This window comes from Aotus nancymaae, unplaced genomic scaffold (genome assembly GCF_030222135.1).
Source record: "Aotus nancymaae isolate 86718 unplaced genomic scaffold, 86718_ANA_hifiasm-v0.15.2.pri h1tg000010l, whole genome shotgun sequence".
Lineage (NCBI taxonomy): Eukaryota > Metazoa > Chordata > Mammalia > Primates > Aotidae > Aotus > Aotus nancymaae.
In genome coordinates, this window is record NW_026988421.1 from 3089499 (window position 1) to 3112311 (window position 22813).

General features: G+C 51.5%; 1 protein-coding gene across 3 annotated transcripts in view; it reads right to left on the minus strand.

Annotated features, from left to right (window-relative positions):
* The window catches only part of PTPRE (protein tyrosine phosphatase receptor type E), a 173619-nt gene that overhangs the window by 18426 nt on the left and 132380 nt on the right, over positions 1–22813 (minus strand). For 2 of the 3 annotated variants that reach the window (XM_021671706.2, XM_012464201.3), the window contains 9 exons: positions 21702–21801; positions 21356–21429; positions 19523–19659; positions 12979–13069; positions 7052–7128; positions 6360–6396; positions 4930–5027; positions 1975–2094; positions 14–177 (listed from right to left, as the gene is read on the minus strand). In XM_021671706.2, the coding sequence (XP_021527381.2) occupies positions 14–177; positions 1975–2094; positions 4930–5027; positions 6360–6396; positions 7052–7128; positions 12979–13069; positions 19523–19659; positions 21356–21429; positions 21702–21801 (898 nt within the window). Of the gene's footprint in view, positions 1–13; positions 178–1974; positions 2095–4929; positions 5028–6359; positions 6397–7051; positions 7129–12978; positions 13070–19522; positions 19660–21355; positions 21430–21509; positions 21647–21701; positions 21802–22813 lie in introns of those variants that run through there. The other variant, XM_012464204.3, reaches the window with a different exon arrangement.

Consider the following 22813-nt stretch of genomic DNA (forward strand, 5'->3'; position numbering starts at 1 on the left):
GCTCCCAACGTACCTACAGTGGACCACGATGGGCCCAGCATGAATGGGGTTGAGCGTCTTTACTTTCTTGAGGAACTTCAGCATCCCGATGGGGGTAAAAGGCACTCCGAAGTCAGGCCAGCTGGTGAAGTGCAGCTGTGAGACCAGCCTGGGGGCTTTGCAGCCTTCAGGGAGTTGCTGCAGGGACATGGAGAGACCAGAGTGGGTGCAACAATCCTCCCCCTGCCCCCCTGACCCCAGCATCTCATTCTGAGGACGCTGTGGGTTCCCCTGTACTGGGGATGCATGGGGGAGGGGCCCGTCCAGAGGGGGCCTGCCTGAGTCAGAGAGCCTGGCCCTTACGCCTGCTGACTCTGAACATGTGCTGCTTTTGGGGCACAGAGCAGGGCCTGCAGCACCCGGCCATGCGCAGGCCAGGCAGAGCCCAAGCAGCCAGACACATCCCCCAAGCTGGTCTGTGTGCTCACAGCCCCCATGCAAGGGGGGCGGCCATGGCCCATTTCGTCTGGACAGTCCCACCCCATGCCTGTGGTCCAACCTTCCTTGTGCAAAGCTGTCTTAAATTTGGGAGCACAGATGATGCAGTCGGCCTGCTCTTTGGAGACGCCCAGACCTGCCCTCAGAGCCTGTCTCAGCTGTTGGACCCAGAGCCCATGAGTTTAATTCCCTTGCCAAATCATGGAAGGTGATACACAGTGTATTTGGAAGTATATATGTGTGCATGTATGCATGTGTGCACACGTGTGTGAATGTGTATGTGTGTGGGTGTATACATGTGTGTGCAATGTGCGTGCATATGTGCATCTGTGTGCCTGTGTGGGTGTGTGTGTGAATGTGTGTGAGTGAATGTGTGTATGGGTGTGCAAATGTGTGCATGTGTGAATATGTGTGTATGTGTCCACATGTGAATGTGTGTGCCTGTGTACATGTGTGCACATGTGTACATGTGTATGGGTGTATGTGTGTGCATGTATGCACTGTGCACCTATGTGCATGTGTGTCTGTGTGCGGGTGTAATGTGTGTGCATATGTGTGCCTGTGTGCACCTGTGTGAATGTGTATGTGTGTGCATGTGCATGCATGTGTGCACCTGTGTGTGGGAGTGTGTATGTGGATGCACATGTGTGTGCATGGTGTGCATGTGTGGGTGTGTGTATGTGTGTGCACACGTGTGAATGTGCGTGTGTGTATGTGTGCACGTGTATGTGTATGTATATATGTGTGTGCATGTGTGCATGTGTGTGCCTGTGTGTGGGTGTATGTGTGCGTGTGTGTGAATACCTGTGTGAGCCTGTGTACACATTTCTGGGAGAGATGCCAGCAGCGGATAGAATAAAAATGATCAGCTCATCTTTTTCCTTTTTGGCTGTGGCTTTTGGGAACCTCAGACACTTATCTTGTGACCTAATTAAGCCAATCACTCTATCTTTAAATCCTGATAAAATGACCTTCTGTTTTTTCTCTATGGTTTTAAACTTTCTTCAATATCTTTATTTCACCTGCTTTGTATACAGATATTTGTACTCGTATCTCTCTTAAACCCTTTGGGGTGGTGGAACTAGCAGGACCCAAGTGTGGAAAATAATGAGGAGATTTCAGACATAATTTGGAATGTGTTAGAAAAAAGCTGCCCTCCCAGTTCCAGTGTGTGAAATGCCATTGTGATATTGAGGGGGGATCCCATCCCCAGGCCCCTACTATGACTGGTCTTCCTCGTGGAGAGGCCCAGAGGAGTCTCCGGGAATTAGGAGCCCTCAGGACTGCCTGCAGACCCTTGTGCACCAGCCTCTGGTGTCTTGGCCCCCTTGCCCGTCTGCCCATCACAGCCGCCTGGTCACTGTACCCTCTCAGCCAGAGCCACGGCAGTGCTGGGGTGGCAGCAAAGCACTTCATAACTGCAGCAGGGTGTTAACTCTGGGCATCGCGCTCTCTGGGAATGATTTTTCTGGAGGGTTAGCAACTAGAGATGCTTACTGGCTGTATGCAGAACTTCCGGATGGTGTAGTCGACCAACACCACGCAGTCCTCCACGCACACCCGGATGTTTCCATAGGTCCAACAGCCTTGGTCAGGCCAGTACTGATGGCACTTTTCCTGCGTGGAATAATTTCATAGAAGCAAATAAATCCGTGGGTGCACTGCGTCATGACATCCCCGCCATCCGCAGAAGGCCTCACACACACCAGCTGGAGTCACACAGTTCCCAGAGCTGAGAAACAGCAAGTGCACCTGTGTCGACCTCACGAGTGGGGAAACTGAGGCTGCATAACGGGTGGAAGGCAGCCTTGAGACTATGACGAGGACCCCCAAGGCTTTCTGATTTAGACACCAACAATGTCTCACTTCTTCATTCATTCACGAATCCCATAATTTTATTAACTGACCATCAGCCAGTCATGTTGAGCCTACAGCCTTCAGAGCTGGGCACCTGACCCCAAATGACCCTCAGGCCAGGGGGCAAGGACAGTGCTTCCCCCAGATATTTACCACTGGATTCAGCAATTTGTATTTTTCTTGCTCAGTTCACTAAAGACAAAGTTAATTTGCCCCACTGCCAGTCTGCAGTTCAAAACTAATGAACCTATGATTGGCCTAATGATCTTCATTTTTCTCTAGCAGGAACGAAGCTGCTGTGGTGTCTGCAGAAGGGGACGCGTTGCTACAGACAGGCCCATTTCTTTACCTTCCCAACCTCTGAAGCAATAATGACCCAAAATACATGTTCCGGGAGCCCTTTCATTCTGTAGCACCGCTTGAAGCAGCTGCCCAGTGGTGAGTCCTCCATCAGGGCGGACTTCACGAGTGAATGAGGACCCACTTCAAGGGGAAAAAGATCCACTTCATGTGCCAGAGAAACATCTCTGGAATGGAACAAGCCTGCCAATCATCGGAGAGTTTATCCTGGGAATGGCCCCTGAGAGGCACAGCTCATGGTCAGGTCTCCAGGATTAATAGTCTTATGAAACAAACAGCATCTGGTATTTAGCAGAGACCAGCATCCTTGTGTTATGACAGCCACAGACCACTTCCTCCTCCCTACTCCTGGCTCTGGGCGAGGCTGCTGGTCACAGGGCATCTCTGACATAGCCCAGAGGAACTGCAAATGCCTACGGGTCTTGGTTTGGGTGAGTCTTGGCCCTATTAGGAGCCCTGGGGATCCTCCTGAGCTTCTCACCTTGAAAGGCTCCCAGTAGGAACTGAAATTGTCTCAGCCTCTCAAGGGCTCGGTGTTGGTGACTGCTTTTATGCCCCCTCCCTCTGGCTCCCTCCCACCTGATCATGAGATGCCAGGGCAGCTGCCTTTTGTAACGCAGAGCCCAGGATGTGGAAGCCAAGGAAACCACAACAGAAGTGTAAGCAATGAAGAAAAAGGGAACTCTATTGAGAAATGATTTCATCTGAATTGGTGAGAATCGGGACACGGCAGCAGCCCAGCACTGAGTCACAGGAGCGGAAAAATCCAGTAGGAGGTGATGGAAGAAGACGGAGAGAAACTGCCAGTGACATTTTCAGCAGTGACTGAAAGGGGGAAGCGGGGGCGTCCTCCATCGCCATGGCTTCTGTGCTGGTCTCACGCTTGGAGCACCAGCTCCAGGAAGACTGGTCCCTATGACTGCGGGTCACAGGGGACCCTGAGATGCCTGGGGAAGGGTCAGCCTCCTTTTCCCTAGTGTGGGTGTCCTCCTCCATGGCTGCTCCAGCGCAGGCAGGGTGAAGAGTCCTGCTCTGGGAATCCCCCGCTTCCCTCTGTCACTCTTCCCCGTGACAAAGGATGACAGGGATGAGATTCGTAAGGGCCAAGGGGTGGCCCTCCCCAGCCCTGTTTCAAGCTCCCCCGAGAGCAGAACAAGAGCCCCCATCCTATCCCTGACTAGAAACGTGGCTGGAGGCTGCTTCCTGTGTTTTGGTGGCACTTAGTAAGGTGGCACTGTGGGGACCAGAGCACCTCCCAGCCTGCCCTTCCCTCGGGCTCCTGACACCCATCTTCTGCCCCAGCTGAGCTCCCCAAGGCCTGGCACTCCCATTAAAAATGGCAGCCTTTCCCTACAGTCCTCACCTGGGTGCTGCTGGGGCCAGACCAGTGGACGACTGAGGAGCTCAGGACACAGTAGGGCCCGAGCAAGGCCGGGCAGGACACGTGGTTCCTGCTGAGCTGGGCCTTCATGCGACAACACGCCAGAAGCGCAGCCTCCTGACTGTTGCCCCACCTGCGGCAAGTCTCCCTCCAGCTCCCAGTTCTTCTTTCATTCTGGAGAGCGAGCTCACTGCCTATGGCATGGCTCTCTGCCTGTCACTCAGCACCTCCCCCTGGGCTCCCAACGGCCCCCACTTCTCCGCCCTGAAGTGAGCCCCCATTCCTTGCACCTGGGACAGAGCTGGCCCAGCACAGCAGATGCTAATGAGTACTTGTTCCATTAGGAAACAGATCAGTTCAACTTTTCCTCTTTGTAGATGATTCAAATTCTTATAATGTACACGCATCCTTTTTTGAATTAGAAACAGCTAATTAAATATATTTGGATGGCAAATCAACATTTCTTCAATATACCATGTTTTCAAATGCATTTCTCTAGTGTGGATAATAAGCATGAAATCACGTTCATTTCTAGTCTGAGGTCTGCCGCATGACATGCTGGACACATCCTAAAACTCAGCTTCTGAGATTCATGCCTCCCATCACGCAGCCAGAGCCCTGGGGCTGGCCAGGGACCACTCTCCCTTGGGACAAAAGGGGAACCCTTGTGCCACTGTTAACAGTGAGATGCTGGGGGCGCAGGGGATTTGCTTCCTGATGAAAATGCCCGTGTTGGGGTTTTCTGCTGTGATAGTGAGAGGAAGGGAGGGAACTAGGAAAAGGAACTGGTAAGAACATCCAGCCCCGCAGCAGCAGCTGACAGGAAGTGACACCGGAGTCAGATGCCAGCTCACCTCTTTCCTTTCTTTCAAGTTCGTTAACATGACGATGGTCGCAGACTTTTGCTCCCAGATCATTCTCCAGAAGTCATTAACGGTTTCCTGTTTGGGGCCTGTGTGTAGAGGAAAATTCCGAAGTCAAAAGGCATGAAGGCAAATCGCTCTGGGGTCCCAGCCCCGGTGCCCTGGCCGCTGGCCCCTTCTCGGCCTTGTTGGGGCAGACACTTCATTCCCTGAAGTATTCCAGAAATGGTGGGGGCTGCCTGTCCTACCACTCACCCCACTCCAGCCAGGAACCCCTCCGAGGGCAAGGTCGTTAGGCCGAGGTGGAGTTCCTTACATTCGCAGGTAAGAAGCAAGGTTCAGATGAGGGCTGGCTCTCCAGCCAAGTGTCAGAGAGCTGGCGACAGCCTTGAGAGAGGCAGAGACTGCCTGGCCTCACCCTGCATTCCCAATCTCCTTTTCTTTGTCAAAATCTTACTCTCAGCATGATACCGTCCAATAAGAGATGAGCTAAAGTCCCTGGAGAGGGGCATCTGAACAAAAGACAAAATGTCACTAGGAGAAAGTCCTCTGCACCCGTGCACTTCCTGTCTGAGCCGCAGCTATTCTGTAGCCCTGAGCTAAGCACTGCAGCCTGAGGGGGACAGGCCAGGAGGTGAGGAAGGCCCTGCCCTGGGCTGCCTCCCTGTGGGGGTCTGCTTGCAAGAGAGAAACCCTTGCTTTCATGTGTTTCAGCCAGGATCGTCAGGTTTCCCGAGGTTTCCAGCTGGGCACATTCCTGATGCCCTCTGTGTGTGCACATGTGTCCTTTTTCTTAGAGATCCTGCATTTGTAACAACTTCCCAGGTGATTTTGATGTATGCTGAAATTCAGAGCTCACTGCTCTGAAGACTCCTGGCCTAAGTCTGAGGAATCTAGTTTCGGCTCCAGTGATACCTACCTGCACGCCCTCCAGGTCCTGCAGGTGGCAACCCCTGGGGGAATGATGCTGGGTTCGGTACTCAACAGACAAGGGAGAGCTCTGTGCGAGCTGAAGGGCATGTTTTCATGGCTGAAGTACCTTTCAGATCAAGTTATGGCCTTGATCTGGAAAGCTACTCACCCCACCACCCTCCAAACTTGGGGGCCACGTAGTGCTCAGCCAGCTGAGAGAAATTCAAGGTTATGGGATACAAGTATTAACATGCCGAGTGGCAGCCGGGGCCACCCCATGGCCTGTGTTCACACCGTATAGGTGTGGGGATAACTATGTGTGTGTTTCTCTGACTGTCTACACACATCCATTGTGTGAATGGATATCTAACGGGTCTGTGAGGTATAAACACAAATACAAAAATCCAATATAAATCCTTGGTCTTGTTGGCATACAGATAAGGAAATAAGAGCCATTCACATCATTTTACCAAAAATACGTTCAGAAATTAACTTAATAAAAAGCTTACCTTGAGCTGCTATGAATTTATTCTTCTCTTTGTAACCCTAGAAAAAATAAAATCAGATTTACATTTTTTTTCCAGAACTGTATTTGCTGAAAGGATTCGCTGTCATTGCTGTTAGGGAAGCAACACATATTCACCACGGAGAATTTGCAAAACACAGGAAAAGGTTAAGAAGAAAGAAAACTCACCAGCAATTCCAGAAATAACAAGTCCTATTTCATAGTCTCCTCTCTAGTTCTCTGCAAAACCTTTCCCAGACTCACACACAAGCAGACATTTCTATGCTCTATTTGGGTGAACATGTACATTTGATTTATGTTGTATTTTTAATGAGAATTTTATAATTTATATTAAGTAATCTTTTAAAGATCAGCACAAATGGAGTTCTAATAACCCACTGCACATGGTTTTACCACCATTTGTTTGACTGTCCATTCTTCCTGCTCTATTTGGTCAGGAATATAAATAATGCTGTAATGAACATCCTCTGTGCTTATCTCTGTCTCTTGAAATCAAATTCCCAGATGCTGATGCTAGCTTGTAAAGCACGGGCTGTTCCATGCCCTTCGTGCTTGGGGTCAAACTGCCCAGAAAGGTTGTGACAGTTACACACCTGGCACCAGACGAGAAAGCACTCACTGGTCATGCCTCCCCCTCAGCTGGGCCAGGGGAACCGGAAGCCTCTGCCCACTTACATCTATGTAGGAAGCATTGATGTAGTCTGAACAGGGAATTCCATCCACTTGGCTCAGAATCACCCTCGAATGATCATCTGGAAAAAACCCAAACAAAGCCAAGATGTCAGGGCCAGGAATGACAGTGCTGTCTCTACATCTGTAGTGTCAGCTGCTAGGGAGGGCAAATGCAGCTTCACAGCGACACTGGGGGTGACAGAGATGTTCTTCCTCAGTGTTCCCATGGAGACCACTAGTGTCCCGTGAGAGAATGGACCTGCTTTGGTGAACACTGACTGTCTCAGCTGTGGGATGACGACAAGGGTAGGATTTCAGTGTCCAGAATGGGGGCTGCTGGATCATTACATAGACAAGAACAGCAGATCATAGATGAGAACAGCAGAAGCTGCCAGGCCCCTGGCAGTGCAAGGGCTGTGTTTTAGGAACCTCACACTGGGCCCTGGTATTGACAAGTGTGGGTGCACTTAGAAAAGCCCCAGGACAGAATGAGTGAGTCCACTCTCCCAGGCTTCCCAGGGAAATGAGTACCAACCCCATGAGGACAAGTGGATGTGGGGGGCTAGGACTGGGTCTCTGACCCTCAGTCCCACCGCCCGAGTCTGTCCCAGGACTGGAAGGTGAGCAAAGAGAGGGCCACCCGGTAGAGCCAGCCTGCTGCAAAGCACGTTCCCAGGGTGGAAGGCTGACCATGGAGTGCTCTGTGTGTGGGGTGTGTGCGTGCATCTGGATGTTTGTGGTATGACTAGTGTGTTGTGTGAGCCTGATGTGTGTGGTGTATATATTGGTGCAAGCGCGTTGTGTCTGTTAGTGGTATCTGCGAGTATGTAAGCGTGGAATGTGCTGTGTGTATGTATTTTTGTGGTGTGAGTGGTGTAGTGTATGATGTGTGTGTGGTGTGTACTTTGGTATGAGTGTGTTGTGTGTGTATGTGTATGGTGTGTAGTGTGTGGTATAGTGCGTGTGGTGTGTTTGTGTAGTGTATGTGGTGTGTGTATATGTGGTGTGAATGTGTGTAGTGTGGTGTGTGTATTGTATGTATGGTGTATATATGTGTGTGTATGTGTGTAATGTATGTGTGGTGTGTGGTGTATGTGTGTATTGTATGTGTGGTGTGTATGTGTGTGGGTGTGTATGTGTGTAATGTGTGTGTGGCATATGGTGTGTGTGTATGGTGTTTGTGTGTGTGTGGTGTATGTGTCATGTGTATGTGTATAGTGTATGTGTGTAGTGTGTGCTGTGTGAATGTGTGCATGTGGGTTTGGTGTGCAGGTATAGTGTTTGTATGTGTGGTGTGTGTGTGTGTGGTGTATGTGTGATGTGTATGTATGTAGTGTGTGTGGTGTGTGTAGTGTGGTGTGTGGGTGTGTATGTGTGTAATGCATGTGTGGTGTGTGGTGTGTATCTGTGTATATGGTGTGTAGTGTGTGTGGTATATGTGTGTAGTGTATGTGTGTAGTGTGTGTGCTGTGTTAATGTGTGCATGTAGGTTTGGTGTGTATGTGCAGTGTGGTGTGTATGTGTGGTGTGGTGTGTATGTGTGGTGTGTATGTGTGTAGTGTGTGTATTGTATGTGTGTTGTGTATGTGTGTGTGGGTGTGTAATGTATGTGTGGTGTGTGGTGTGTATGTGTGTATATGGTGTGTAGTGTGTGTGGTGTGTGTAGTATATGTGTGTAGTGTATGTGTGTAGTGTGCATGCTGTGTTAATGTGTGCATGTCAGTTTGGTGTGTATGTGTAGCATGGTGTGTATGTGTGTGTGGTGTGTGTATGTGTGTAATGTGTGCTGTGTGTGGTATGTGTATATGTATGTTTGTTATGTATGCATGTGTGTGGTGTGTATGTGTGTATACGTTGTGTGTGTGGTATGTATATGTATATGCAGTGGGTATGTACATTTGTAGTGTGTGTGATCTGTATGCATGGTGTATGTGTGTGGTGCATATGTATGTGTGTAGTGTATGTTATGTCTGTATAGTGTGTGTGTGCTGTGTGTGCTGTGTATGTGTGGAGTGTGTGCGGTGCATTTGTGTGGAGTGTGTGTCTGGTGTATGTGTGGAGTGTGTATGTGTGTGTGCTATGTGTGTCGCGTGTGTGGTGTGTTTGTGTGTAGTGTGTCTGGTGTGTGTGGAGTATGTGTGGTGTGTACATGTGGTGTATGTGTGTGTGTATGTGTGGTGTACGTATGTAGTGTGTGTGTGTGTGTGTGTGTGTGTGTGTACGCACCCGTCAGGGCTCCATCATGACTTTTTTGGGCCAAAGTCACTTCTGCCTCCCCAGCTTCCTCCGTAGAACTATGAAGAAGGTTATCTTAGGACTGGCTTTGTTGCTGGTGAAAACATGCACTCCAGGATGGGTTTTGCACATTTGGTTTGTGATGTGAAAAGAAACGAAGCCGTTTTCATGAGCCTGTAGAAGTGCTGGGGGCCTGGTGCTGCTCCTCCTGCGCACGGTAGAGAAGCCCCGACCTGTCCCAGGAATGTCCGGCTCAGCCAGGCTGGGACGAGGCTGGTTCTGAAACGTTGATGCTGCACTGGGCAGAGTCTGGCACGTGGCAGTAGGAGCTTAGGGGCTCGTTCCTGACTCATTACTGAGTGACTCTAGGTCCCCTCCCTGCTTCTCCTCTTAGTCCCTGATCAGAGCGGATTGTGTTTGTGACATTTGTGATGCGGAGCCGGGCAGCCTCCCAGGTCACGCGCTGTCTGTCTCGCCTTCACCTGGAAGGCTGTCAGGTGGGCCACGGGTTGGTGGCCTGAGACCCCCGATGGCTGAGCCAGCTCTGTCTGGCTGCCAGCAAAGAAGGGGCAGGTATAGGTCTGAGAGACAGTCACAGCCCAAACAGGGTGGCCAGGGAGTTGGACCCCAAACTTACAGTCCTGCAGACCTCACTGTGAGACCCTCCTGCTCAGCGACTGGCAACGCCCAGGCACATATAGCTCTGCTGAACATGTATAACACTAGCTGAAAATAATCTGGAATGGTTTATGCTTTGAGGACAGCTATAGAAAAGCACAGGGTAAAATATAGCCTTCTGCTTAGATTTAGAATCTTGCAGTTTCTAAGAGCTTCCTGCCTTTTTATTCTAAAAAGTCACATTCACATTCAAAACATTATTTCCTAAAATTATCAGCTGTTGGCACTTTTCCAGAAAAGAGGCCTTGCCTGCCATCCGCCACAGAGCCTTTCTATAGGCAAAAGTCAAGCCTGCCTGACAGGCAAAGCACCTCGACCTCTAACCCCACAGCTCCCAAGGTCACATGACTGCCCAGAGTCATGGGCCATCTTGTGACTCTGGTGAGAGATTGGGAAAGGCAGGGAAGGCGCCAGCGGCTATGGCAGTTGGGTCCCTTCTCCCTTCTCCCCAAGGTGACCCTCAGCCCCACCCTAAGTGATACTAGGAGCTGTCACCCTAGGGGTGGGTGGAGCAGTCCTGAGAACTCCCTGCCTGATGTCCCATGATCCAGCTCACCTGTCCTGGTCCCAGCAGGGACCCCTGAGGTCATTCTGACCAACTGCTTGGTGTAATCAGACAAGCCTCTCCTCAGCCTTTAGTGTTCCTGATGCCTAATGCCAGATGTCCCCCACATTAATCCTTGTCAGGCCACACCGTCTCCCTGCCACTATTCTGTAAATTCATCTTTCCAGCAGTGAGAAACATACCACGTCCTGGCAGTCCTCCAGCCCCGGACGGCTGCCTGTGCCATAGGATTCCCATGGCATTGGTGCTCCTGCCAGGAGCAGGGAAAAGATCTTACAGGGGAGTCTAGAAAAGCCTGTTCTGAACCTGACTACGCTTTAAGGCTTGGAGGAAAAGCCAATTGACTCCTGTAGCACAAGCTAGAGAACGTGGCTCAGAGGAGACTTACAGGAGGTAGGCCTGGCCTCTTCCTCCAGGTGGGGACTTTGAGGGGAGGCTGCTCTGCCCTGGGCCATCACACCTTGAGGAGGGGACTGGGTGTAAGTAACGCCCACACTTGGCCATGATTCTATTTCCACGGAGGTTCCAGCTAAATAGTCTTAACTAACAATGTGATGTCACCTTTAAGGGATGAAGGTTTAGTGGTTGAGAGAGAAATGAGGAATTCAGGAAAGTGCTTAGCACTGAGTAGTTTCTTTAGAAGTATGGTTAGCAAATCAAGGCATAACTTTAAACTACTCAATTAAGGTAATAAATTGACCATTGATACTAATTTCTAAATATCCCAAACTGGACACAAATTATTCTAAAGATCTTAGACCTCCTCCTGCCATGGCCTTCCTTTCCTTTGATCTGCTCAGCCATGGAAGTTCCCTCCCCATCTCTGTGACAGCTTCTACCCATTGACCACAAACCCTCTCCAAAGCAGGCAGAATCTAGCCATGGTCTGAGCCACCCTCAAGGCTCAGCTGTGTGACCACCACATGGCCTCCTGACACATCTTCCAGGTGTTCCCTTGGCCACCCCTACAAATATGTGTTGAATGAAAGACTATTTGACAAATTTCTCCGTTTTCATTGGATCATGGGCTCACAGTGGGTTTCTGTAAAAACCACACACCAATTCTATGCATGTCAAATGGGAAGGAATTATTTCTAAAAAGTGCACAGTTTGGACAGACCAAAGATCAGACAGACCATAGCTGCTCTGACATATGGAGCAGACGAACCCAATTCTAGTCCTAAAAATGCAGCAAGAAGCAGCATGCCGGAGCCCATGTGGGCTGCCTTCCTCCACCCTACCGAGGCCCAGGCCAGGAGGGGCGGACCCCTCTGTGGACCAGGGGAAGGCCGCAGGTTCAGGATTCAAACCTTAACTTAGGGAAGTCCTTTGAGGCTGCCCTTCTGTTAGCCTTATGGGCAAAGCAGATAATGGGAGGGGCCAGGTGGGGTGAAAGATCCCAAAACCACTCTGATGCCCAGCCAGCTCCTTTTTTTTGAGAGGAAGTTTCACTCTTGTTGCCCGGGCTAGAGTGCAATGGTGCGATCTCAGCTCACTGCAACCTCTGCCTCCCAGGTTCAAGAGATTCTCCTGTCTCAGCCTCCTGAGTAGCTGGAATTATAGGCATCCACCATCATGCTTGGCTAATTTTTTGTATTTTTAGTAGAGACAGGGTTTCACCATGTTGGCCAGGCTGGTCTAGAACTCCTGACCTCAGGTGATCCACCCGCCTCAGCCTCCCAGAGTGCTGGGATTACAGGCATGAGCCACTGCGCCCAGCCAGAGCCAGCTCTTACAAAGGCGGCTCAGAACCTATGGGGTTTGTCTTGGTACCGAGACAGGCTGTGAAAGCTGCCTCCAGGTCATGACACACCCAGCTGGAGCAGATCACTGAGATGCCCTCCGCACACATCCGTCTGCTCCCTGGCCCTGCCACCTCCTGGCACCCGTGCTCCCCGGCCCATGACCACTTGTACTGTTGTGGTTAGATCAGGTCGATTCGGAGCCTTTCTACAAAGCTGCTGCCCACCTGAAAGTTTTGTTTTCTGTCATTTTTGTCTTTGGTTCAGGACCCCAGACAGCTCTAGGGATTTGCAGCTTGTGGCCACAAGCACTGAGTCTGAGGGAGGGGAGCCGCCCAGGGCCACTGGCAGGCCTAGACTGGGTCCCAGGCTTGAGTTCCATAGGAGGGACCCTGCCAGCTGGTGCCACTGGCCACGAAGCAGCACCCTTTCCTGCTCGGACCCAGGCAGCCCAGGCCTCAACAGTAAGCACAGGCTTGGTGGCCAGACCGACGAACAACCAAGGTGCCCAGGGCCTGTGCAGGGAGACTGGCACCCAGAGAGGAACATTCTGGAGTCCTAGGTGCACATACTGAGCAGTTAGAGTGATTGGGGCCCCAGTCTCTGGCCTCTGAGCACCGGGAATGCCCTGTGATCATGGGGAGCTGCAAGGCAAAGCTAAGTTTAGTGCAAACACCATCGATCATGCAACAAATAAAATGAAATCTTACTGGGAAGGATGTTGGGGTATCTGTTTTTTTCTCTGTTTTCTTCTTTATTTGCCAGTTCAAAAGTTCCTTGTATGTGTCCAGATGGTAATGACTGGAAGAAAATGTAGCGTTAGTATGAAATGTGATGGATTCAAGCACCATGCTCATGTCAGTTTCCCTGAGCACAGGAATTACAAAAACACATGGAGCGAACTACCTGCCATCCATAGTTCGTCTCTGCCTCAGACCTTGTACCAGGCACAGGGCAGAGAACGAAGGAGACATAGATCCTGGCTTTCCTCAGGGTGCTCTTTCTTGTGGGGCAAACGGTGTAGTCAAAGTGATGGTCTCATCAGCCAGACCCAACACTGCATGAAGGCAGAGGCTTGCCTGCTCATTTCCCTGGTATCTCAGGGCCCATAGGTCCTGGCTCAGAGCAGGTGCCTATGATTTGGTAAGAACTGACCACCACAGAGCTGTGAATTGGGAGAGAGGAGAGCGAGGACAGGCATATGGAGGGTTTATAACAGGATGCTGTGACTTCGGGGCTGAAGGATAAGTGGAGTGGTCCTGGGAGGGAAGGAGCAGGAAACAGCCTTAGATACAGTCCTGACCTTGCTCAAGACTCCAGGCGTGCTCTGTTGACCAGTGGCATGGGCACGCCTGGGAGGGTGCTGGTTAGACATGCAGACTGCCCGGCCACACCCCAGACCCACAGAATCGGCATGTACATTACCAAGATCCCCAGGGCTTCAGTGCACACGTCTTTGGGAAGCACCATCCTAACCAACCCCTTTGTCCCAGTCAGGGAAGTCAGATGTGAAAGGAATGCCGCGGGGCCCCTATCCCCTATGAGCAGCATAGCTGAGTGTGAACTCTGGTGGCCTGAATTCTAGTTCTTCCTGACGCCTGGAGCCGCCGCCTCTGATTCCAGATCACCTCCAGCTGTCCTGTGTCTGCTCACTGCCCAGGTGAGCTGCCACAGTGCACAGTGTGAAGAGCCTCTTGAAGCCCTGAGTCCTGTCCTTCAACATTACACCCGGCCAGTTGCTGGACCCAGGGCCACTGGGATTCCAGTAACATGCGTCAGTATGCAGTGAATGCTTGGAGTGTGCCAGGCACAATGGAAGGAGCTGGGTCACCTGCCCCAGCCTTCCCAATTTACCTATTATTAGGTGACACTATGATGGTCCCCGTTTCATGAGTGAGGAAACTCAAAGCCAAAGCAAGGTGTAGATTTGTCCCAGGTCACCCAGTGAGCAGGGGCAGGAGCCTGGAGCAGCACCCAGACTGCCAGGAGGATGCCCACTCCTTCAGATGTGGGAGAATGCGAGGCATCCCTCTGCAAGTATCCAGGGGAGCAGAGCAGACCTCACTGTGTAGATATGGATCCAAGCCATGCAGCCCTGGGTTTGCTAACCATGTGAGGAAGGGGCCTGACCTGCCGCCCACAGGTGTCCCAAGCTTTCCTCTCCCAAGGGCAGGAAGCTTCTCCAATTGCAGACTCAGATCTGACCAGTCGGTGCTCATGGGAGGGGCACCATAGGCCACCCTGTTTCCTCTGCTTTGGGGCCACAACACCTCATGGCCACAGAATGAGGCCCTTCCAGGCCATGGGGTTTGGTGGTCCCAAAGCAGAGGCAAGAGGGTGGCCTATGCGGAGGGACCTGCCTGGTGGCACCGCAGCAAGGCTGATGGGTGGCTCTTGACCTTATCCCCAGCCACCAGCACCTACGCCGCCTGCAGTTCCTGGTTTTTCGTTAGAGCTGTCTTGACACTGACCTTCTGCACCTAATCTAAGCCTGACATTTGTGGTAACATTCTAGAGCCTTCTCTTTTCCCACCCTCAAAAGCTATTTTTGGCCCTAGCACTGAAAATACACAGGAGGCATGATACCGGATGGTGGGTACTGTGCATTTGTCAAAACCCACAGAACACACAACACACTCCCCAAGTGTGGGCTTCTGCGAGGAATAGCAGCTGAAGCACACGAATGCGGGAAGTTAATAACAGGAGAAGCTGCTCACAGGGAGGAAGGGGGTATCTGGCAACTCTGTACTTTCTGTGCAGTTTTTCTGTATACCTAAAACTGCTCTAAAATAAAGTCTATTAAAAGATAAGTTAGGCTGGGCATGGTGGCTCATGCCTGTAATCCCAGCACTTTGGGAGGCCGAGGCAGGTGGATCACCTGAGATCAGGAGTTCAACCAGCCTGGCCAACATGGTAAAATCCTGTCTCTACTAAACATACAAAAATTAGCTGGGCGTGGTGGTGGGCACCTGTAATCCTAGCTACTTGGGAGGCTGAGGCAGGAGAATCGCTTGAACCCGGCAGACGGAGGTTGCAGTGTGCCAAGGTTGCACCACTGCACTCCAGTGTGGGTGACAGAGCGAGACTCTGTCTCAAAAAAAAAAAAAAAAAAAGGAATTGAGAAGGCTCCCTGGAGGGATTGGATGGCGAGGATGGACCAAGCTCTGATACCTCCCAGCTGTGTGGTCCTGGCAGCTGCAGAGATCCAGACCACAAAGATGGGGAATAGCCACCCAGTTGTGCAGAGGGTCAAAGTTGAAGTGTGAGGGAGGCATCGTGCCCTGTGCATCGCACATGTTCGTATGCTGGATCCAAGCGCACAGAATAACCACCCGCACGGACCCTGCAACTCTTTCTCTGACTGTCAGTCTACTGGGATCTGAACTCTCTGAGCTGCTCAGGTGGCCGAGGGAAAGTGGAGAGCACCTGGAGGGGTCTGCGCACCGGGATGAGCCCTGCAGTGCCTTGCCTGGGGCTTGCCCGCAGTAACCGGCCAATAAATACCTTGTGATTGGCGTCCCATTATGCAAATTGTCCAAAGAGGGTTTGTGGTTTGTCTGTTGGATGTGAGATTTCATTTCTTTTATTTTTACTTTTGAGACAGGGTCTCACTCTGTCGCCCAGGCTGGAGTGCTGTGGCACGATCTGGACTCACTGCAACCTCCGCCTCCCGGGTTCAAGTGATTCTTTCACCTTAGCCTCCCGAGTAGCTGAGTCTACAGGTGCGGGCCAACCACGCCCAGCTAATTTTTGTGTATTTTTTGATAGAGACGGGGTTTCACCATGTTGCCCAGGCTGGTCTGGAACTCCTGGGCTCAAGCGATCTGACCGCTTCGGCCTCTCAAAGTGCCGAGATTACAGGTGCGAGCCACCGCACCCGGCCTAGAGATTTCATTTCAATGAACTCATGAGCCATGTCGTGTTGGGCAGACAGTGGGAGAGAGTACAGAAAGCCACGTGGGCAGCTCTGCGAGAGGCCCCAGCTGCTCCATCGAGCTCCAGGGAATGGTTCTGGTCTGTTGATTGTGCTGGAAGCTTTGCAGTTGACACCTCCCTCTGCATTTTTGTAGTGTGTGAGTCCTAGGCACTCAGCTTGACACAACTTGCTAGGATGGAGGTAGGAAGAGCCTGTCTGCAGAGGGGGATTTTACTTGGCCCAATGGCACTCGCTTTCCAGGACTTACTCTGGGGCCTGGGAAGAGACTTTCCTAGGATGGCATTCCACCAGTGCAGGGTGGAGGCTGCGGAGTGCGTTCTTGGAAGGACTCAGATGCATGTCCAGGCTATCCAAACTCATGTCCACGTTGTCACAATCCTATGGGGGCTGGGAGTATCCTCATCACACAGATGAGGGAACAGGCAGAGGCTAATCGGCCAAGTCTCTGAGCTGGGACAAATGCTCAGGCCCACGCCAGCATTCACTTCACTGTACTGACCCCAATACCAAACCCGTTTCATCCTCACCAAGTTCGCCTGCACTTTGAATTGGCAGTGTACACATGTCAAAACTCAACCAGATCGACCACTTTGAGACTCCTGTCTCCCTTTCATGACTTTGGGGAGAAGAGAGATGACAGGGCAAGAGAAAAGCAAGATGGGGTTGGGAGTATGTCCCTCTAAGGACCCAAGAGACAGCTGGCCATGGCAGGCTCCAGCGCTCTCAGAGGACAGGTGCTGCGTGAACATGGCCTCAGGACACGGCCAGCCCTTCACTGGACAGACGAGCAAGAAAAGCACAGCGTGGGCAACACAGTGAGACCCCATGTCTACAAAAAAGGAAAAAGCCAGTGGACATGGTGGCACATGCCTGTAGTCCCAGCTACTTGGGAGGCTGAGGTGGGAGGATCGCTTGAGCTGGGAGGTTGAGGCTGCAGTGAGCTGTGATCAGAGCCCTGCACTCCAGCCTGGAAGACAGAGTGAGACCCTATCTCAAACAAACAAACAAACAAACAAACAAACAAACCAAAACAAAACAAAACAGCAGCTCCCCCAGGGTTCCCCGGAGACAGGACCAGGCACCGTGATCCTGACTTTGGGTCCAGTGCTCTTCCCCTCCACTGTGTCTCTACCCTACCTGTCACTGAGAAGAGGGACTCTGACGTTTAGCTGAGGGCCACCCAGGGGCAGAAGAGCATGAGGATCTTCCTCTGGGTGCAAAATTTAACAAGGTGCCCCCAAAATTCAGAAAATAAGAGAAATAATATTTGAATGCAATATTTTTTAAAAGACCAAATCAAGGCCCCAAATCTATGATGACCAAAATACGAAACTTTTAACTAATGGCAGGGTCAGTAACTGTGTATGGCAAGCCATACGTATCGGGGCCCAGGGCAACAGGGAACACCGTCAGCCCAAGCCCGTCTTCCTTACGGTCATGCTATTTTGTTCACCAGGGACTGTCTGCATTCATTTTGATATTGTATTTTTTACCTTTCCTGTGGTTTGACAAGGTTGATGTTTTAAGTGTTGTGTTAAAATATAATTTATCCCACCACTGAACTTTTGGTGCTGCCTTAAACTTTGTGCCTGGGGTGAGTGCCTCTCCTGCCCCACCCTATTCCTGGACTCCCTCCCGGGAAGTGGCCCAGGCTTTTGAGCTGGTTCTGACTCAGACCCCCCCCCCCCCCCCGTCAACAAGCCCAGCCCCTGTCACTTAGAGAAACAAAAGCCAAGGGGAAATGGGATGAGAAGGGCTGGGGAGGGGCTCTGCTGGCTGAAAGCTTGGATAGTTATTTTGAAAATAAGAATTAAGGTCTGTTGTCAGGCTGAGAGATTGCGACACAATAGTGCTTGAAGGTGTCTTTCAATATGACCTAATTTCTCCAAAAAAGGGGACACATTTGGAAACAGTAAAAAGGAAGCGAGATAAAGCAGAGGAGGCTTGTTGCTAAAAAACAAGCAGTGCACAGTTTAAATGTGCCACCCCTTCCCATGCCTTCACATGCTGCTTCTGGGTAAAGTATCGTGTTTGCAGCAGAGTTCATGCCATCTTCAGATGTAACAATTGCACAACACTGTTGTTTCCAAAGTCTGTTGTCTGAGCCTCCCATTCCAACTCCAAGGTAATTAAGAAACAGGCCCATCTCCATTGCCCCTTCCTAGGTGGTGGAAGACAGCTTCAAGGAGATTAACTAATGTGCCAGGGCCAGTGTGCAACAGGTATAGCCAGGACCAGTCAGCAATCCTGCTGAAAACCTGTCCTCTTTAAGATCAACATTCAGCGCAGCCACATGCAAGACGGCAAAGATGCATAAAATTCAAAACATGACCAAGGATAAATACTGAATAGCAAAATCCAGCACTCCCTCATATCTGTTTGTCTGCCTCTATATGTGCCTATCCATCCACCCATCCATCCATCTATCCTCCCATCCATCTATCTATCCTCCCATCCATCCATCTATCCTCCCATCCATCCATCTACCCATCCATCCATCTATCCTCCCATCCATCCATCCATCCATCCATCCATCCATCCATCCATCCATTAACCCATCTGCCTTCCCATCCATCCATCCATCTATCCATCCATCCATCCATCTATCTATCTATCCACCCTCCTACTTGTCCATCCATTCATCCATTCATCCATCCATCCATCCATCCATCCATCCATCCATCCATTAACCCATCTGCCTTCCCACTCATCCATCCATCCATCCATCCACCCATCCATCCATCCATCCATCCACCAATCCACCCACCCACCTACCTATCCATCCATCCTTCACTCATGTCGATACACAAGCAGATACAGCTAGTGTTCCCTCCAGGCAGCTCACAGCTGCTTCATTAATGCTGAGACGGTGGTTCAGAAGAGGAACATCGCCTACTCTGAGTAGATGCTCCAGTTTTCAGAAGCCATGAAAGGATGGTTTGGGGCTCCGTTGCTTTCACCATGATATTGTCATACTGTGCTGTGCTCAGGCCCTAGTTTTCTACATTATCGAGATAACAGTGTTTCTGTCACAACTGATTTTAGAACTTGATACTCGGAGTGTGGGAGGTAGAAGGAGCCTTCATGAACCTCTAACTCAACTTCTTATAAATGTCTCTTCTTATAAATGAGGAAATCAGCATTAGTGAAGGGCATTGCACCACAAACCAGGTTTCCTCCCACATCCCATCATGGGACAGTGTCACAACTGATGCAAGGGTTCTGAGTCTTTGGGATAATTCATCTTGAACTCTAACACTGGGTTTCACAGGTCTCTACCACAGGGCGCCCAGCAGTGGGCTGCTCCCCACACTCACGTTGAACTCCTCCCGAAACTGCTTGCAGTCGTCAGCGGACCTGACGCGAATCTCCTCCTCCAGGTGCTCCACAGGGATGGGAAAGTACTTCTTGGGCCCCGAGGGTGACCTGCTGAGTAGCATCACCCTTTGCTGCTCTGTGGGATCAAAAGAAACATGGGGGCCATTTAGCCACATTCCTGGACAGGTGACTGAGTAACCGAGCTGACCGATGACATTCCTGAAGAAATGACCAGGCTGGAGCGGGAACAGTTCTCTCAAATCACACAGCCTGGCTAAGCCAGGTCCTGAGCAACTGAATCCAAACACCCGCCTCCTGGGAGGCGTCCACATCATCTACAAGTGCCGGGCGTCCCTCTGTCCAGTGTCACCTGCTCTCCCCCATCGGAGGCACCCTGTCCCCCTCCCCAGACCACTCATCCACCCATCCTCCCACCCCTCCTTCCCTCCAGCCCCTGCTCCTTCCAAAAAGGATTCAAGACAGCTTCACTCTCCAGCTCAGGTTTCCAGGTTTGGAAATAAGGAAGAGTAATTACGGCTTCTGGGAGCAAACTCAGAATGGTCTCTCTCAGCCTGTTCTTCTTCATAACAAATATTCCTGGTTCCTCAAGCCCCATAAGCTCCAAGGGAAATAAGAGAAACCAGCCTTGTTTGGGGAGGGTGACAAGGGGCATTGAGAAGGAGAAGGATGCGTTCTAAGGGAGTCCTTGGACACATTCCTTCCCTAAGTTCAGAGTGAGAGGCAAGAAAATTCATGGGTATGTTTCTCTTTCTGGGGAATGAGCTGATATTGACGAGGTCAACAGGATAACTCAGCTGTCACACTTGCAAAAAGGGCCTGTCCCCACCTGCAGACCCGTTCTGAAGCCCAGCCAAAAACTTCACCCAAGGATCACTCCTCCAAGTGACAGACAGGATCAGAATGAGTGCCGCCGGGCTTCCCTGCTACTCACCAGCCGCACCCTCATCCCTCCCGTTCCTGCTGTGGAGATGTGCAGGGCAGGGAGCGGGGGCCGGAACAAGGGCAGGAAGACAGCACCTGGGGCCAGACGATCATCTAACCAGGGTCTCGGGTCCCCCAAGCACTGAGAGGCTACATTTCAGCTGGGTCCTTGTTGGTGATATTTTTTAATGATCTAAGGGTCCATTTTAAGAGTCTATTTTAGTCTGACAGCAGAGGACATGTGTTCCCCCAAACCGTGGAACGGTTAGGTAGGAAGGTGACCACAGGAAGTTGTAGCCACTGGCGTGTGAAACAATATTTTTGTGGCCTCTGCCTTACACACGCTTCTTGGTCATCTCATCTCTATGTACAGAGAGAAAAACAATGCTCCTTTGTAAGTAGTGACAACAAGTTAGAAACTGTACTTGGGACTGAAGAGTTGGAAACGCCCCCAGCTGACTCTGATCCTCTGTAAACATGAAACACCTTAGCAGAGCAAGTCCCTTTCTTCAGCTTGATTTGCAAGCAGTACAAATCCAGCTGAAGAGTTTATGAGCCAGTCTTATCTTAGAACGATTGTAAGGCCTCACTGAAAAGTGTTACATGTCAACACCCTGTGAAAACGACAGGATATGAACAGTCTCTCTAAAAAAAGCCACAAACAAAAATGTCTCAAACGTCTGTGTCACACCAGAGAGAAAAACGATCCTTAAAGTTCTGAAATGGTGAAATTCTAAACGACGGCATCGTATCAGGTAAAGTGAGATAAAAGTGGTAGAGCTGAGCCACCTCCAAATTTACTCTGAATGTGAAAGAGACAAAGCACCCCACTGTGTGTTAAAGAAGAACACGTTTTCCCCCGAGCCCCAGCCAGAGAGGTGCTCCCGTACCTTGTTCCTCCAAGATTCCGTTGGGCATCTTCTTGTCGCTGGCGCTGACCACAGCTTTCCTCTGCTTCCTGAACCTTAGAGACACAGGACTCATTAGGTTTCCACACTTCTAGATTCCCTAAGAGCCAATAGCCCTCAGCACAGCGATACCCACCAGGTGAGCCTGGAAAAGCTACTCCTGTTGCTCATGGCTGAGCTGAGCTAAGGCCTGGCCTCCGTGTCTCCCAGGCCCGGCCACCCGGCCTCCCAGCTGTTCTCTGCTGCACAGCCCACGCCCGCAGCATCAGAAGGCTCATTTCCTCCTCTGAGCTGGTTGGGGCAAGTCGGCGACCCGGGACACTCCTACCTGAAGAAGTAGGCGGCGAGAAGGAGGATGAGGAGGAGCAGCAGCAGAGGCAGGAGGAGCCAGGCCAGCAGCGGCTGGGAGCCACCTGGGTCCGGGGGGCCTGCAGGGGAAGTGCAAAGACCCTAACCCCTGACCTCACTTTACACTTTGCAAAAGCGTCCCCCTCCATGAGCCCTTCCTCCTGGACACCAGAACCCCACGCTACAGTTTGCAAAGTGGATTCATCACCCTGAAAAGGCCCCACGAGGTAACAGAGGAGCGGCTTTGGTTGTTGCTGTTGACTCAGAGAAAGAATCCGGGACAGGGGCGTGGGTGCAGTGACTTGTCTGAGACCCTGGGGCAGGCATGACGGGGGTGAGCTCCCCAGGCCCCCACACGGCCTGGCTGCCCGGCTTTCCTGCTAAGAAGCTAGGGAAGGAGTGGACGCCACTCCCCAGTGTCCACTGCGGGTCCCTGGACGGCATGGGAGCCTGACTCGGCACAGCTCAGCTCCCAGGGCCCCCTGGGCTTGGGCATGAGCTCAGGCACAGGAAGGCAGCCCGGCCTTGGGGCTGGGCAGAGGCCTGTGGCCCTGGCGAATGATGGCCCCGGTGCATGGTGGCCCCACCTTCCAGAGCCTCCTGGTCCTGATTCCATCTGTCAGAGGCCGAGTGCCCAGCCACCACCCCCTGTTCCTCTGTCCTTTCTACCTGACAGGCTGACCTTCCCCACCTGGAAAGAGACCCACAGCCAGGCCCAGCTTTGCTGCAGCTTAGGACCTGCCAGGCCCAGCAGTGGCTTTGCTGCGGCTCAGGACTTGCCCCTGGCTCATAGCCCAAATCCCAAGGGGCACTGGTGGCCTGGTTGCCACCTTTGGACTCCACATACCCTCTCAACGTCGGACTTCATCCCCGCTTCTCCCCAGCCGTCCACACAACCCTCTCCTCACCAAAATGTTCCCACTCACTGAGGACAATCTCAAAGGCCCCACCTCCAGAATGCCCACTGGACTATCTTGTAGACCCAGAGGGGCCCTGGATGCCTCAAAGTGCAAACCCCACCGTGCCGTGAGTGAACAGGCCCTCAGCACGACTGCTTTTGTTTCCATGTTTCTGTGGAAGCCTCTCGAAGGC